The 17,167-nt window shown below is 36.7% G+C and overlaps 1 protein-coding gene across 1 annotated transcript in view; it reads right to left on the bottom strand.

Annotated features, from left to right (window-relative positions):
* Window positions 1-17,167, bottom strand: part of LOC140140877 (F-BAR domain only protein 2-like) — a 107,108-nt gene that overhangs the window by 68,557 nt on the left and 21,384 nt on the right. Inside the window, 2 exon segments of the mRNA XM_072162626.1 lie at window positions 4,170-4,311; window positions 6,554-6,628. Coding sequence (XP_072018727.1) covers window positions 4,170-4,311; window positions 6,554-6,628 — 217 coding nt within the window.

The raw sequence follows: 17,167 nt of genomic DNA, 5'->3' as shown, positions 1-17,167 counted from the left end.
AGCCTCATTTTCTTGTGCCAGGTAACAAAATAGCACAATCCAAAAACAGTGAAAGCGTCAATAAAGCATAGAAATATAAAACTGCAATTTTAATTTTAGGACAAGGTTTCATATGAAGCGGCTTTTTATAGCCGCATAAAACACTGCACGCTTCCGCTGACATAATTACAATGCAATAATTCATTTTTCAAATGGCAAAATTATGTGAGAAATTTAACATTTGTGGCACACATAAATCTGTCTAGTTTGCATCGTAATCAAAAAGAATACAATAAAACAATATTATTATTATTTATTATTACCAGACTAATCCAATCTGGCTCAAGGGGTTGCTTTAACTCTGCACAAATTAGCCAGCTTGTGTCATTCCGTCAACCTTCAAACACCGTTTATGTTGTTAATAAACCCACTGCATAAATTAGCTGGCTAATGTTCAATTTTGATCACGCTTAAAAACAGGTTACATTTCTGACCTTACCCAACCTCATCAATCACATTATTAGTAAAGTTAATTAACATGATATATATAGATACATCACCGAGGGGGGAAAACAATTTCACCGTACATAGCGACGGGTTTTACAGTTTAACACCACAGCCGTTGTTTGTGTTATTAATATCATCCTTAGAACCGCCCACGGGTGTTTCTTTTCAAACGTTAATACTACAATCCATACAGGGTGAGTCAAATTAATCTGTAATCATTTCTGTCTGGAATCGTGGACACACTGAATAACTAGAAATTTGTAGCTCTCATGTTACCCAGTCATAAAAATTATGCAGCGGTTTTTGGGTTGTGCAGTCATGAAAATTATGCTGTGCTTATGATAGAGAGTTGTTTTTTAATTTTTAATTTTAGAAATTGTTCATTTCAATCAAAAAATGTTATTATGTACATGTCATCACACCGATTGTGCAATACAGCTTGGTGTCTCTTTTATATAAAAATCTTGACATTCTGAATAAAATGGCAAAACTGAAACCAGAACAACATCATTTGCAACTCAAATATGAATGGTTACAATTCTAATTCTATAATACCATAAATATCCACCAATTAACTGTACAGCTCCCGAAATTCCATTGATGAAAGAAGTTTTTGGAACCAAACAACTAATCCCCGATTTTAAAAGCAGGAGGAAACGGAGATTCTGGAGAAAACCTGCGAGAGCGAACATGGATCGGGATAAACCAAGTGCACATACAATATTTGGGCTTGAACCCAGGACCCCAGTGGTGCAAGGCGAGGGAACAACCGTGGCGACAACTCCCTCTCTCATATATTCATACTCACATCATGTTTTGTAAACACAAAGCGGTACAGCAGCTACACTGTAGAATGTATACTGATAGTGAAATTAAGCTCTGTGATTTTTGACCATTGCTTAAACCTTTTTCAGAGTCTTGGTTTAGCAGCGACGTAGCTTGCAACACCATCATGACGTCTTCATTCAGCGTGGCGGTCATGCGGCTGGAGGATTGTAGACACTACGCTGAATGAAAATGCCCTGATGGAGTCGCAAGCTATGTCGATGCTGAACAAGACTCTGAAAAAAAGTAACTTTTAAGAAAATATAAAAGGGGTACATTCATAAAGTACAAACATACATTGTACAAATAGATAACATACCACCAGTCTAGGTTATCCTGCAAGTTTATTAGATTTAAATATTGCTAAGTATTTTTAAGATTTACCATTTTGAAACACCCTGTACATGCCACTAAATAGATATTACAACCGGCAAACTGAATTAGAGCCACTTTTGGGCTCCGCTTTTTGTGACGGGTCACGACTGACTCGTGTACGCATTTATTGAGTCTATGGTGCTGCCTTTATATCCCGAGGGGTTGTACAAAAACGGAATGTTTATACACCGCCAAAGAATCGGCTTATGTACAGGTGTCAAAACACTGGCCCTGCATGCTGAACATAAATATACTCAAGTGACAAAAATATGACCCAAAACATTGATTTTTATGAGGATGGTTGTATTTACATGTACAATAACATTTGCTCCTGCATACATTTATTTTTAAAGAAGATGTGTATGTGTATTTAAATCAAACCTCATACGCTGTCGCTGAACATCTTTTCCACTGGTATTTGAAGTGCAAATTCACTACAATTTCAGGAATTTCCAATTTATGGACCAGTTTTCATCTCAACTCAATATTTTGTGCATCACCTGGGTCTACCCTTCCTTGTTCTCATACAGGGACCAAAGTAATGAAGAATAGATCGATATTTTCCGAATCGGCCCAATTTTAAGCTACAGAACTAGGGTGACCGGTTCTTCACAAGACCGAAGCAGAGCATAGGAATAATTTTTCATCAAATCAGGAAATTTCTGCCATTTTCAACAGTGTGTTTATATTAAAGGTAACCTGATCCTTGCTGGGGTATAAAAATAGCATTTTGAGGCACCAATATGAGTATTAGAGAACACAAATTGACAATTACACATGAAAATTAGAAAATAATGTGCAATTTGCCAGTAATTATCCTGCCAATTGATTCCATATTGCTCATTTTTATACTATCAATGCAATCAACATTGGGCTATTCCAGTTTAAATACATACACCCCTATGTAAAATATATGTGACCCCTCTGCACAACTGAGCCCGGATGTTGCCAGTGCCACTATTGAGATATGCTCCATCGAACTTAACAATAAACAATAGGAAACAAAGGATTTATTGACTGTTTTATTGATTTTTCACTACTTAAATGTCAAGTACTATAGACATGATATACATCATTTTAAAGCTAATTTCAAGCAGAATATTTTGGTTGAATATCTCAAAAATGATGATTGGCGACTTCAGGGCTCAGTTGTGCCGAGGGGTCACATATGGCCTTAAAATCTCCCACACTAGGGTTGTAGATTTCAAATGGAGTTATCCATTCAGGTATAATCACATTTGAAATTCACACTCCCGGTGTAGAATTCAACGATTAAGGCCATGTCTTTAACAGGGGGTCTTCCAACTGGAATAGCCCAATTTTCAAATCACAATGATGCAACAGCATGCTGGCATTGCCGCATTATATGCATGTTACCGAATATATTTTCCTCCTTAAATTATGCATCAAATTCCCTTTCACGGAGCAGTCAAAATATTGCGAGCAATCTCAAATTGCGAGACATGATCTGTCGCTAGAAAGCATCCGTTTTGAATGAGACATAACATGCTGCAAAACTGCAGAGGTGCCAGACAGGTGAATGCTTGGATATGCAAAAATGGCCAATCTGCAATAGCTGCCAGTTGTCATATTTTTAAGATGTGTACAATATAGAATGTATCAAGTCTATAAGGCAGCTATTGCAGATAGGGTTTTCTTTCACTAACCCCTCATTTCATGGCGGTGAGAAGCAGTACGTTCGTTCAAAAGATTTTTTTTTAATTTCATCTTAAAGCTGAAAATTTTCCTACAATTTTTAAATGCATGCCCCAAGTAGTGGAAGTTGAAGTGATTTTTGCTTCCACCAGGAAGGAAGTGAAGCTAGCGGCAAAGCCCAAAGTGTTTTTTTGTTGAGGGGTAAACCAATTAAAGTTTGTTCTTCTTATAATGGCGAAAAATATTTGGTTTTTGTTACTGCACACGTCGATTAAGTCTCAACTTCCGCTCACGTAAATTTCCATAAGCGTGTGCTGGGCACCGCACACAACAGATCTACTACAAATGCTTAGCACCGCACAACAGATCTACACTATCAGAGTGAACCAGCCATCGCTGAACAGAGACAGGAGCCGATTAGAGTCTATGACCCGATTTTGGGGTCAAGTGTCTGAAAGGTCACTGACCTCTAAATTGGGTTGCCAGTCTGCTGATGAAAGTCAAAGTGTCAACTGAAAATTCCAGGTACGCAAAATTTTGTGTTGTGATCAAAGGTTTAAACCACTAAATTAGATTTACACTACCTGGGGATAGGAGACTACAGTTTGTCCACTCTGAAGTACAAAGTGACAATGTGCGCGTATACAGTGCTGCGTCTCTGCTGCAGGTATGCGTGCCTTCAAAGTCAGCACAATGTTTGTGTTCGCGTCGGTACTTTGTACTTCAGAGTAGACTTCCTGTAACAGTAGTAAACAAACAATAGGCATTGTGCGTCCAGGAGAATCCCATCTGATACTTGCATTGACAATATACATGTAGATACTAACCGTTTTATGTTTTTTGTGTTGTTCATCGCCATATTTCTGTATTTCCTTAACAACTTCGTGGAGTTTCTGTACGAGCTTCTGATGTGTAACTGCTAATTTCTCTGTGGCACTTTTGATCACTTGCCAAAATGGAGCAAAGGTTCTGCAAAAAAAAAAATAAAATAAAAAAAGAGACATGATATAGATCTTTCTGTAGGGGGTGCTTATAGACCCTACCGTATACGACATCACTCATCCTCATTTAAATAAAATTCTGTGCACCAGGAGGCCTCCTCGGGCAGTTCACATAATAAAACAGGCGATAGGTATGAATGGTCCTGGAACGAAACAAGAGACCTGTCCTACTGTCATCTTTACTGTCCACCAGCATGGCTGCCTGAGAAGTGGAGTTGGACGCTTCAATGCCAACCTGTTCCAATGGGGCTTATAGGAAAGCCCAGCATGTGAGTGTGGTAGTGAGGAACAAACAGCCGACCACATCATCTCATCCTGTCATCTCCATAGACCACCGAATGGTATCTCCGGCCTGATTGAAGTCGTCGAAGCCACCAGGGACTGGTTGATGCGTACTGGGCTTGAAATTTAATGAAATTTATTGTTTTGGCTTTTATATCTTGTTTCTTCCTGACATACGCAAGAAGAAGAAGCATGGCTGCCATTTCATGCCATTCCCATTGGTTTATTCGATTGGGAAGGTGTGATAATTACGACAAATTTATACCATAATTTAAGATCCACATCGGCAGCAAATACTTCAAAAGAGTATCTTTAAAAAAAATTGCAATGCACATACCACACTTTACCACAATTATTTATCCCAATGAAATTCTACACTCACTGTTGTTGCTACTTTTATTGTTCTTGTGTTTTTAATTATGCAACATCTTGGTTCTTTTGCTCTTCTCTCTTAGTTTTCACTTTCAATTTATGTTCATGTTGATTTATTTGGAACACACTTGAACCTTCAATGCAAATCACCCAAATCAGCACATGTTTGGCAACATATTTGAATGCGAAGAGTAAGTTTCAGACGCAAAATAATGTTGCAATACTAGTCATCTAGTACCCAGCAAATCTGCTCCAAGTCGCATGCTGAAAATTATGTGACATTTTGTTTGAAGGAAGTTACCTTGAGGCTATTTCTCTACTGTGCTCTAGATAAGGCTTTTGAGGATACAGTCAACAAAATAAGCAGAAGAAATGTGTTTGAATTTTGCAAGAAAATTGTATCAAACGGTGATAACATCTTGATTGAAAATGCAGATTATCTGAAATATTGGGAAAGGTTTTGATAGAAAAAATCGGTACTTAAAGGAAGGTGACCTGATATATTTGGAAAATTGAATTCTTTTAAGCTTACGTAGAACATAATATGTCGTCCCTTTCAAACATTTATGCAAAAAGAACATGTAAATGTTCCTTGTAAATGTGATTAATTCCTTATGTTATGGAATAACTGACATTCATATAGCATATAAATACTGGTAGTCTACAGTATTTTTTTTTTAATAACGAAAATCATCATGATCAGGTAATAAATTGATATCAAATGAGAGATCCTATTATTCTCATTAACATTAACATATTGAAATTAGGCATTCCAAATTGGTGTATTTTCAAAGATATCATCAAAAACTGTTGAATTAGTCTCAAATGTGGTATACTACATTCAACAGCTTTTTGATGATTTCTCCGGAAATATACCAATTTGGAATGCCTAATTTCAATATGTGCCCTTCATTTGATGTGTATGAAATGCATGAAGGGACAATTAGAACAAATATGTTAAATGAGAAAAATATGAGCTTTCGCCTGACACCAAAATCAGCATTTTGATGGGGTAACGTGGGGGATGAGGCTGTCCCTCATTTACCCACCTTTAAGTTTCAAAGAGTAAAGTTAGCATGCTTGTGTAGCATGAATTTGTGAAGATGGAACATTACACTACTCCAGGTGAAATCCATACACCATCTATGGAAGACATGTCCTTAATCTCCCACACAAAAATTTAAGGACTAAAAGACTCCAAAATCATGTAAGGTAATACTTGACACTTTTCTGCCCACATTAAGGTCAGACACCCTATTACAGAAGTTCTTCATGGACATTACATACAGGAATGTCAAAGTGTCTACATAGGTACAGATGAATTACATGCAGGACACACCTACCTGTACTGAGCAGAATGGCTTCCCATCAGAGGTTAATAACTGGGCATCAATTTAAGGGCACTGTTAGAATTTTGCCTTTGGAACAGAGGAAGATCCTGAGGTCCAAAGCAAAATGTTTAAATTTTTCACAATGCCTGACATATTACCGATGCCAAGTTATTACCATATTAGTATTACAGTACAATATAAATATGTGTATGATTTATTCCTTACCCTAATGTAGAACTGTTACTAGCAGTCTTGGCTAACTTGCTGATACTTTTAGTGTAGGCATCTTCAATTACGGCCCTGCAATTACAAAAAGAAGCAAAAAAAGAGAAAAACAGAGTGTTTAGAACTATATATAAAAAAACCTAATGACAAGTCCGCATTTTATCACTTAAAATATGTACCTCAGTACCTGTACTAAAATAGAGAGACAAGTCCGCATTTATTACTTAGAATATAATACATAACTTGTGTAAAACAAACAAGCAAACCATTTCCAATGGAGTGACCCCAATACTAGTACATAAAAGAACACACAAATGTGCCAATACTGCAAAACAAGGTAATTTTCATGGCACTTTTTCTCCCAGTAAGAGAAACCCAATTGCTTGCTATCTGCAGAAACAAATTTGCAATTATGTTGTTTCTCCACCATATGTAAATGTAAAGAATGATATTTTGTGCTGCATATTTTTTTTTACTTAAAAAAAGAACCCTAAAAGTTTCATGAAATGTATGTTCATGCCTTGTATTATTTTTTCAAGGCATGAACCATAAAATAAATATCTGTGGGCATGAAAATTGTATGAAGTTCTTGTTACTCAAGAGAACGTCTTTTGTGAGATGAAATCCCTTACCAAACTTGCCCTGTACGGTAAGTATGTAGGTAGTTTTTTGTTAAATGTTGATGTAGCTCTCCCGCTATAAAATGTCAAAAGTCATGGATTCTTGTTTAAAATTGAATGTCTTTTGCGAAATACAATTGCATATAAAATTTGCCATACGATATCAGAAGATATTTTACCCTTCCCAGAATCCTTTGCAAGATGACATATCAGCTCATTACATCAAATAACACTCCTATTACTTTGTAGTTTGCACAGGTTCCCTTTCTTTTGATGTTGAGAATAGACTGGCTAAACATGTGTACAATAGTCAAGGAATAAACATATTTTGCAAGATCCGGATGTGCTCTGTTCACTGTTTAACTTTTTGTCACTATCAGCCCATGTTGCACTTAGATAACAAATCAATACAGAAAATTGAACTGAAAGAAATGCATTGTGGGAAGTGTAAGATATTTTCCCTGATGGTACGTGTACTTTTTTGATGTGTTGATGTAGCTATCCCGTAATCATAATAATATATCAACAGAGACCAAATATTAGTGTTATGATGATGTTGCACTAGACAGCAAATCAGTACAGAAACTTGCAATGGAAGAAATGCATTGTGGGAAGAATGAGATATCTTCTGAAGTTCTATGAGTATGATGGTACATGTACTTTTTTGGTGTGTTGATGTAGCTATCCCGTAATCATAATAATATATCAACAAAGACCAAATATTATTGTTATGATTCACAACTTTGATGTCCCTTCAAATGCTTTCTTTGGCTCACAATAATGGGGAAGTACAAACATGGTCCAGGAAACAAAATTCAAATGCATTCAATGGATAAAAGGAAGAGAAATCAAAATACTCATCTTTCTGTGGGAAATTTTTGTGAGACTTTTATTTTCATACTTTTCAGAAGGGAGAGACTCAAACTGATATTGATTTGAAGGAAAAAAATGGGATTCTGAACTAAAATTTCAACATATTTTGGGGGCCTAGTGAACTAAATTTGGGCCAAATTATAGTGGTCAAAGCATAGGTTGTGGAGCCAAATTTGAGCTAGAGCTACAATTTTGGGAGCATATATCTAAAGACCTGGAGCATGATCCCTATAATATCCCATCTTCACATACAAAAATATTTATGAACAAAATGATGCTACAATGACAGCACATAAAAATATTAAAATTTTACACACAACCACCATCACTAATAATAATAAATATAATAACAATGAAACTAAATAAAAGAAATAATAATTTTAAAACTAATAAAACCTGATAATAACAGAAATGACAATGGTAATAATACTCAAGTTCAAATTACATCATGACAAATTTTACACTGAGAACTTCGTCCAAATTTGACCTACTACTTCTAAAGAGAATATTGATGGTTGAGAGTCAGAAAGTCTCAACTCACAGTCACCTGCTCCCACAAAATGAGCATAAAGTCGCCAGTGCACTATATAAGATACAGCCCATTAATCATGACAAAATTCAATAGAAAATTGCAGTGATTTATAGTGCGCTACACACAGGCACAATGCCTAGACGTTGATCCACAAGCCTCAGCACACTTTACAGGTTGTCTTTGACCACTACGGCCCACATCATTCCATAAACCATTTAAAAACAACAATTCAGGGACTTTGCTGCTTCAAGAGCGCACACCCTAGACATCTAGACATTTCACAAATAACCTTCGCAACCAGGATCAGCTCCCCAAGTTTCGTTCGGGTTAAAACAAGACAAATTAGCAGTAAGTTCCTTGTCCAGGGGAATTTCAAGCTAACTCAATTTTTACCACGAGAGCGTACTAGGCACTGCCAGGGTTCGAAACCGCAACCTCTCGCACCATAATCGAACGCCTTATCGATTGAGCTTACTTGACAAAAGACATTGCGGAGGAAATATCGATTTTGAAGACCAAAGCAAGGAGCCAACTTAAAGTGGGAATTCCAATTGAATGAGCGCAGCTTTTAATAGCGTGATTAACATTTGCGTACACTGTGCGATGTACGCCAGCGTGTGCGACTGTGCGTGAAATAGTAACGCGGAACCATGCCAACGCACTTTCGTGATTGGTTAGCATTGTATCCAAGGTCGTGCGTTCGCGTTGTAGTTTGAAATACGCGATATACAATCGCGGTTGGATCGAGTACAGCTGTTGAAAGCTGCGTTCATTCAATTGGAATTCTTACTATAATGCTCCTTTTGTGAGAGCTGGTCATAGTGAGTTACAGAGTTCTGACCCCTCGATATAATAGTAGTAACGACAATGGTGATAGCAGGAATTTATTTATCACACCATGACAAATTATACACTGAGAACATCCTCCAAATTTGACCTGCTACTACTAAAGAGAATAAAATATATTTCTTACAGATAGAGTGAATAGTGAATCAAAATTTATTTTACATGCATATTGTAGAGAAGATATCTTACACTTCCCACAATGCATTTCTCCCATTTCAATTTTCTGTACTGATTTGCTATCTAGTGCAACATAGGTCAAGTGACAAAATGTACCTAACTTCAATGAACAGATCCCATCCAGATCTTGCATGTTTAATTTTATTTCTTGACTATAGACCAATGTTTAGCCAGTCTATTTCCCAAAATGAAAACCTATGCACAGTAATGGGAGTCATGTGATGAAATGAGGTGATGATCATATTGCAAAGGATTCTGGGAAGGGTAAGGTATCTTCTCTGAGTATATTGATGAGTATATTTAGCTGACTATATTGTAGTAATATACAATGTAAGGTGTTGCCATGTTTCAATGTATTGAAAAATATTGCTGTTTTTCAACATTGAAATCATTAAAATGTCAATGTTATTGACATGAAAAGGGAATTAAATTAAAGGGAATAAAATTACAGGGAATTAAATTACAGAATTAAATTAAAGGGAATTAAATTAAAGGGACAAAATTACAACCAAACCAGTGAAAGCTCAGTATACATGTACATTATGTAATTGCTAAAAGTGGCTGGTGTTCATGATTGGTATGATTTTAAGCTTTGAACTTGAAGTAAAGACTTCAAATGTTATACAATTTATGTATTTCAAAAGACATTTTGTTGACTCAAGAATTAAGTCAGGAAACTCAAAATCAACTTTCATCAGCCTAAAATCTTGGTTGTTTCATCAGATTGGCTACCCATTATTGTTAGTGTTGTACTACGTTCGGTTGGCAGTGAGCCGAAGTGGACTATTCATACTGATACTATTTCCAGACATCAGTTGACGAACTTGAACTTTACAATTCTACCATTATATGACAGCTATCTCACTCTGACATTTACAATATTGTTACTATTATCAAGTTTCTACAATAATGTATGCAGCGTTGGCCATAACCGGTATCATGGAGCAAAATGCTACTCAATTTTGATCACTTTGCTACACATTATTTAGCAATTTCATGCCATAGACTTATAGTGAAGTGTGCAAATGTATTGCAAGCTGATTGATAATGCTACACATAAAATATGTCTTACGTCCAATGCTGAATGTATGCTGTGATTGGGATAATGTCAGAATAAAACTCACAATATCATTGCCCATTCTTTGCAGACCAACTTCATGAAGAACCAAAATACATTTTCACTGTATTCGTTTTAAAAAACCGCTCATGCTCCTAAGCGCCCTAGTGACTTTTCATCTTGTAAAACAAGAAATACGAAACACTCACTTGATTTTTTCCATTAATAAGATCAGCTAAAGTTAATTTTTTATTACTTCCGTGGTCTGGAGTGCACGCTGGTGAATTGCGATCGGCGTAGAAGTGACAAAATTAAGCCTACTAAGCGCCCGCGCAGAGCGACCAATGGGTCAACCGGCTTGTTGTCAAGTGCATTGATCAGCCAATCAGCGTGATTGTTTATTTCTTCTGTGTGTACGCTCGTCTACGCTTGGCGCACAGCTTGGACCACAGAGGTAATAACTTTATTATGCAAGTTTGACCATAAAAAGGTTTAAACTAAAAGTCTAGTCATAATTGCCCGGGCATAATTGGCAATTGAAATGAGCATTTCAAGTTATCAACCAATCAGAAATGCTGTTAGATGACCAGTAGTGTCCAGGGGGATATTATAAATTCAGATTTTATCATTCATTTTCTACTTCCAAGTTGCCCTGCAAAATAACCAACCCTAAACAATACATGTAGGCTTTTGATTCAAGCAACCCTCTCAAAAGCACCTGTTTTTGATATTAAAAAAAAAGATGGCAACACTGTTGTATAAATGACAAAATGAAATTTCACCCTTTCCAACACTTTTTTGGATGCGTAGAAAGTCACTTGGTGACCAACCACCGGGAAACCAAAGCCTCACCCCACCCTAAATTTTGTTTCATTTTTATTAATCATATTTTTTGTATTTTTTATCACATAATAACATGATTTGAATGTCAAGTTGTGTCATATGACTTAACTCAAGATAAGCCAATTCTGGAAGCATGCCATAAAGTTATAAATAGCAAAGATATGGCAACAACTACACACTTTTTTTCTCAATACATTTATTTTTACATTTTTTAAAGAACTTCTGGGAAGAAGTGTTTTAACTTTGCATTCCTAATTAGTGCTCCTCACCAAAAAGGTGCCCCCTGTGACTGTCTGAATAAAATTACTTTTCTAAACCTTCTCTAATATGAAGCCCATGCAACCTCTCTGGATAATACACTAGAAAGCAACAGAGCCTGAAAGTAGCAAACCCCATGACAGTTTCAAAAACGAATGCAAAATGAGGGTTTTTTTTATAAGATTTTTATTTTTTTTAAAGATTTTTTTAAAACTTAATTTTGAATTAAGATGTCATTTTCAAGTGTTCAAAAAGTACATTGCATAAAATTGTGGTTGATTTACACAATTGAAGTACAATTATCAATTGCTTTATACGTAAGCAAATGCGAGTATCAAATCCAGTAACTTTTCAATAGCCAAATTTGTCACAGAATTTCAGGATTTTATGGCTTTTATACATGTAGCTATTTGGATCTGCATAACTATGAAAGGAAAGCACACTGGACTGTTTGGAACAGTTAAAATTGAAAAACATTTAATATTCCATCCTGAATAAATATTGGGGTAAAAGCAGTATTATTCACAACGAACTGTTTAGTCTAAACGATGATTTATATACCAAGTACTGGATACCAGCAGTACCTGACACTGACACTATTAATACACAACATTATTTATTACTTTAATACATCGAATACATGTATTGAAGTTGAAGCAATCATTTGATTCATTGAGCAATGTAAGCTCCCATCTTCTATTTCATTCCTCATCTAAATCCAGATAGTTGCCATAGCAACATGAAAGGCAATACATGCCCTGATTACTGGGCCATTTGATTGTGATTGGTACTCTCCGAGATCACATGATACTCTGATTTCTCAATCTTGTGCTGACCAAAACTAAAATAAATTTCTTTCCTTTGCGCAAAAAAGCCCCAAAAATAATACAAAGCACACAAAAACAATAGGCAGTTTAGACACCATTTACAGACAGCCTGATACTACCCTCCCTTCACATACATGTAATGTGGATATTTTTGCGAAACATTGATTATAATAGATGTTGGCTGATCCCCCCACTCGATCGGCTGATCCAGATTTAGCAAGTGAAAAATCAAGACTGATCAGAGTTGAACCGGCCTTAAATCGGGATCGGAGGACATTTTATCACTGGGTGGGCACTTATAGGGGCATGGGCGGCTAATGGAATGAATATGGTAACCCATTTTGGCACTGTAAGATTCTCTTGAAGTGTGAGGGAATGAGGGAAGACTTCCTGTCTAGACGCTCCCATATGGATGAGATGCAGACTCTGATGGGCGATCTTGCGACTACATATACAGTAGATACGATCCGCATCAGTGTGCATTTCTATGATCCGCATCAAGTACATATTATCTCGGTCGGGGTTTTTCCATCCAGTGCACTTACCCATTTGTCATGACTGTCAAAGGGGACATCCTCAGGAATTCCCTATTGGTTTGTACAGGGCCTTTCAGTTCAAGTCCATATTTTCTCCGCATTGTACTAATTTGCTTTTCCTTTTATAATTATTGGGAGTTTATTCCCCTGATAAGAATACAAACTTTTTGAATTGTTTCACCAAGAGGTATTTATATCATTCTATGACATGTTTTAATATTTCCCCCATTGAGTACAATGATAAGTGTCCCCATCGTGTCCCAGGACGCAAGATGGAACAGCCGATTCTAGGTAAAAACAACCAATGGGATGCAGCGATCTATCGCGAGTAACGTCATGGTGACCCAGAGAATATTACTTGTAAGTGCATTACGGTGTTGGGCATTGTAGGCCGCTCATGTCGCGACATTGTATGCGTACATAAGAGAAGTCCACATAATCCGCATATCTCAGAAGTCTGCATTGATGCAGTTTTTGCCTCCATTGTGAAGTCACCCAAAATGGCCTCATCTCTAATGGCATAGATCAATACTCCCCATTTAACAATCATAACTTAAATTCTAACCTTAAGTTGTTGGGTATGAGTTTTACTACTCAACAAGTTCAAAGGTCATTCTATACATATACCGACAAGTTTGGGTCAAAGAACTGTGTCCCTGTAGATGAGCATGTTTGCGATACTGGTGTACATGTACATTTGTACCTGAGACCATAATACCTAAATTTAGGTATTATGGTCTCAGATTTGTACAATGTATGCGGATGAGATACTCACTCTGATCAATGGGTTAGCTTCAGTTTTAGGAGCTGAAAACAGATCAATCTTGTCGGTAAATCCCAAAAGCCTTTGCGATTGGACCCATAGGCATGTCCGCATTGTTCAAAGTTCCGGCCACATAAATGGCCTAACTGCGTAATCCCCATATAGGGAAATACAACAATTTGAAATTCGGAGAACAGAAACTTGAGGATGAAGGCAAAAAAGTGCTGGTACTTATTCTGATACATAAGTTATCATGCAGTGACAACTAGATTTCATCAATCGGTTTGTGTAAAATGGATCGCCGTGGTGAAAAGTGATGCATTACTTGTTTTTTTTGTACAGGAAGTCAAATTACATGTAAGACATAAACATGTGTGGCATTGTCAATGATTTTTAAAGTTAAAATCTATAATCATGCAGGGCCTATGGGTAATGGGCTCTCCACCCACAAATACAATTCTGGTCTACTAAAATTTGTAAGAGGAGTACATCATCATGTCTCAAAATTACTTATGTAATGACAAGTTTTAAAATACTATACGTTGACACACCATTCTATTTTATCACATGGGTACTGGTACATGTAGTACATTTTTGTACAAATTTGTGCCAATCCATGAGTATCTATGAGTACTGGTAAATTGGGATATATACTAGCATTATGCAAGTCTACCATTAACAGTAGCACTTCGACCAAGTTATTATTCTCACCCTTATCAATAAAAGAGGCATGCCAATTTTAGACCGATCAAAGTATAGTTAGCATCCCATTCTTGATTAACGAGTGCAGATTGATTACCAACCGGACACAACACAAAGTCTACTTGCTGTATTTACAAACACACCCACCACATACACTCAAACTGCTAGAGTAGATTGGGTCGTTCAAATTGAGGAGATCAGATGTTTTTTTCCTGCCATGGCTATTATTTTTAGATTGTTTGAATTAACTTATTTTAAAATGTAGGCACATTCACAGATTAAATATTTTAGAATGTCCTTATCACTGCTTATTTTAAACATGACATAGTACCAAATAAAGTGGCAGTGTTTATTTTTTAGCAAAAACAACAACTAAAATTATGAAGTTATTGGATCTGGTAATTTTTCATCAGCTCTTAAAATTTACACACTGAATCAAACTTGCATAATTATGTTTGTCTGTGATAGGGATTTGGGTTATTTAAAGTACTGTATTGACCCAGCGCTTTCTGATGCTGAATAAAATTAAAAGCCTGTTCGTTTTATTATTACGATGGAATTAACCGTCGAACGTATACACGATGTTCATAAGTCACACCTCTTTGTTTGTATGCTGCGTGGACCACCGTGATCTACACAACGAAGGGTCGAACCATAATATGACCGAAGGAGTGGTACGCATTGGCGACATATGCGCTGGTAGTAGATTCCAATTTTCTTTGCTTTGCCGCAGTTGGTTGGCTCAAAAATAAAAGGGGATATATCTGACAGTATAAAACTAACATTTTATGGCAAAGAAATGCTAATCTATTTTGTATGAAAATGTTATGGCTTTAAGTGGCATGCCAATTTTAGACCGATCAAAGTATAGTTTGCATCCCATTCTAGATTAACGAGTGCAGATTGATTACCAACCGGACACAACACAAAGTCTACTTGCTGTATTTACAAACACACCCACACGTACACTCAAACTGCTCGAGTAGATTGGGTCATTCAAATTTAAGGAGATCAGGTGTTTTTTTCCTGCCATGGCTATTATTTTTAGATTGTTTGAATGAAAAGGGCATAATTTAAGTGATCCACAGCCTCATCCCCCCCACTTTTACCAAAAAATGTTGAGATTTTTACACCACTGGATACCTCTGGCTACATAATGATTATGTTCCAAACATTTCTTGCAGATTAATTCATTTGGCAAAGATATCGTGAAATTTGAATTTCGTTCTGGTATACCAGAACAAAATTACCACAGTGGCCTATGGAGCAGTGTAATACACCGATTCATGCATAACTCGCAAACGCAAAATCGGAATCAACTGAAATTTTGGGAATAAGCTTTTTTCGTGAATATCTACTGAAAAATGTCATAAAAAGAGGATGCTAGGATCACAACATCCTCCTTTAATTTATTTTAATAAATGTAGGCACATTCACAGATTAAATATTTTAGAATGTCCTTATTCAACATGACATACTAGTAGTACCAAATGAAGTGGCAGTGTTCATTTTAGCAAAAACAACAAGTTAAATTATGAAAATTATTGGATCTGGTAAGGCCAAAAAAAAAAAGGTTAGTCTCAAAGCTTGCTTGCGCGTTTGTAAAATAGCACGATTTGACACAAATTTTTTTTTTAAAGTTTTTCAGAAAAAAATCGTGAAAATCATACTTTTTTTTATCAAAATACCATGAAAAAGTCGGGAACAAAAAAAAAAAAAAAAAAATCGCATTTCACTTGACCCAAGAGGCTACTCGGGTCAAGTGGTTTGGGTTCATTGCCCAGATCACGTGTCCCGAGTAGCGGTACGTCTTCCAGTACTACGCCAACTCAGTGCTGAAGAAGTGACCTCAGATGAGGCACGAAAATTCCACTCGTAAGTGAAATTTTACATTGCTTGTGTGAATCAGTTTTAAATTGTTCTACATTATGTCTCGCCACAGCAGTCAAAATTACATTCCCGTCTCGGCGAACATGGCGGGATGGCGACAAAACTAGTCAGGCGTATGGAATTTCTGGAAAGAAAATCGGCCAGATTCAGGAACCACCTTCATTTTACTTTACATTGCAAACACCACGGTGTTACCCCGGCGAGTCTCAAATTGAAAACATCAGTGAAAGGTATAACAGCGGAAAGGATTTTACAAAGGGCTCAACATCAATTAGTAGGGGAGCGGATCAGACAGATCTATGCTACGCTAAATAACATCAAACAACAAATCGCGGACATAGATGAACAGTTGTTTACTGAGTTGCCTATGGAGCGTGCTCGGAAGTCAAAGAGTGGGTCGGCGCATGCATCACAAAGCCGAATGGGACAAGTGCAGATCACGTCAACAAACCAAATTTGCTCGCTTGTCATCGAGTGATAAACAAACCAAAACACGGGATAAAAACCGCCCGATTGTTCCAGTTAACCAGCAGGAGCATAAGGAAGTAACAGATAGATGGGTGATTAATAAGTCAGACAAAGAACTTACAGAATCGGAGTTGTCAGTGCTTCAAAAGGGACTCAACTACGCGGTAAGTCCATCTAAAATCCCGGTAGTCGAATTCATCACCGGTGTTGAATCAGCGACCA

Source organism: Amphiura filiformis, chromosome 19, assembly GCF_039555335.1.
Source record: "Amphiura filiformis chromosome 19, Afil_fr2py, whole genome shotgun sequence".
Classification (NCBI taxonomy): domain Eukaryota; kingdom Metazoa; phylum Echinodermata; class Ophiuroidea; order Amphilepidida; family Amphiuridae; genus Amphiura; species Amphiura filiformis.
The sequence above is the reverse complement of the archived record's forward strand: the minus strand, read 5'-3'. Positions and strand labels throughout refer to the sequence as shown.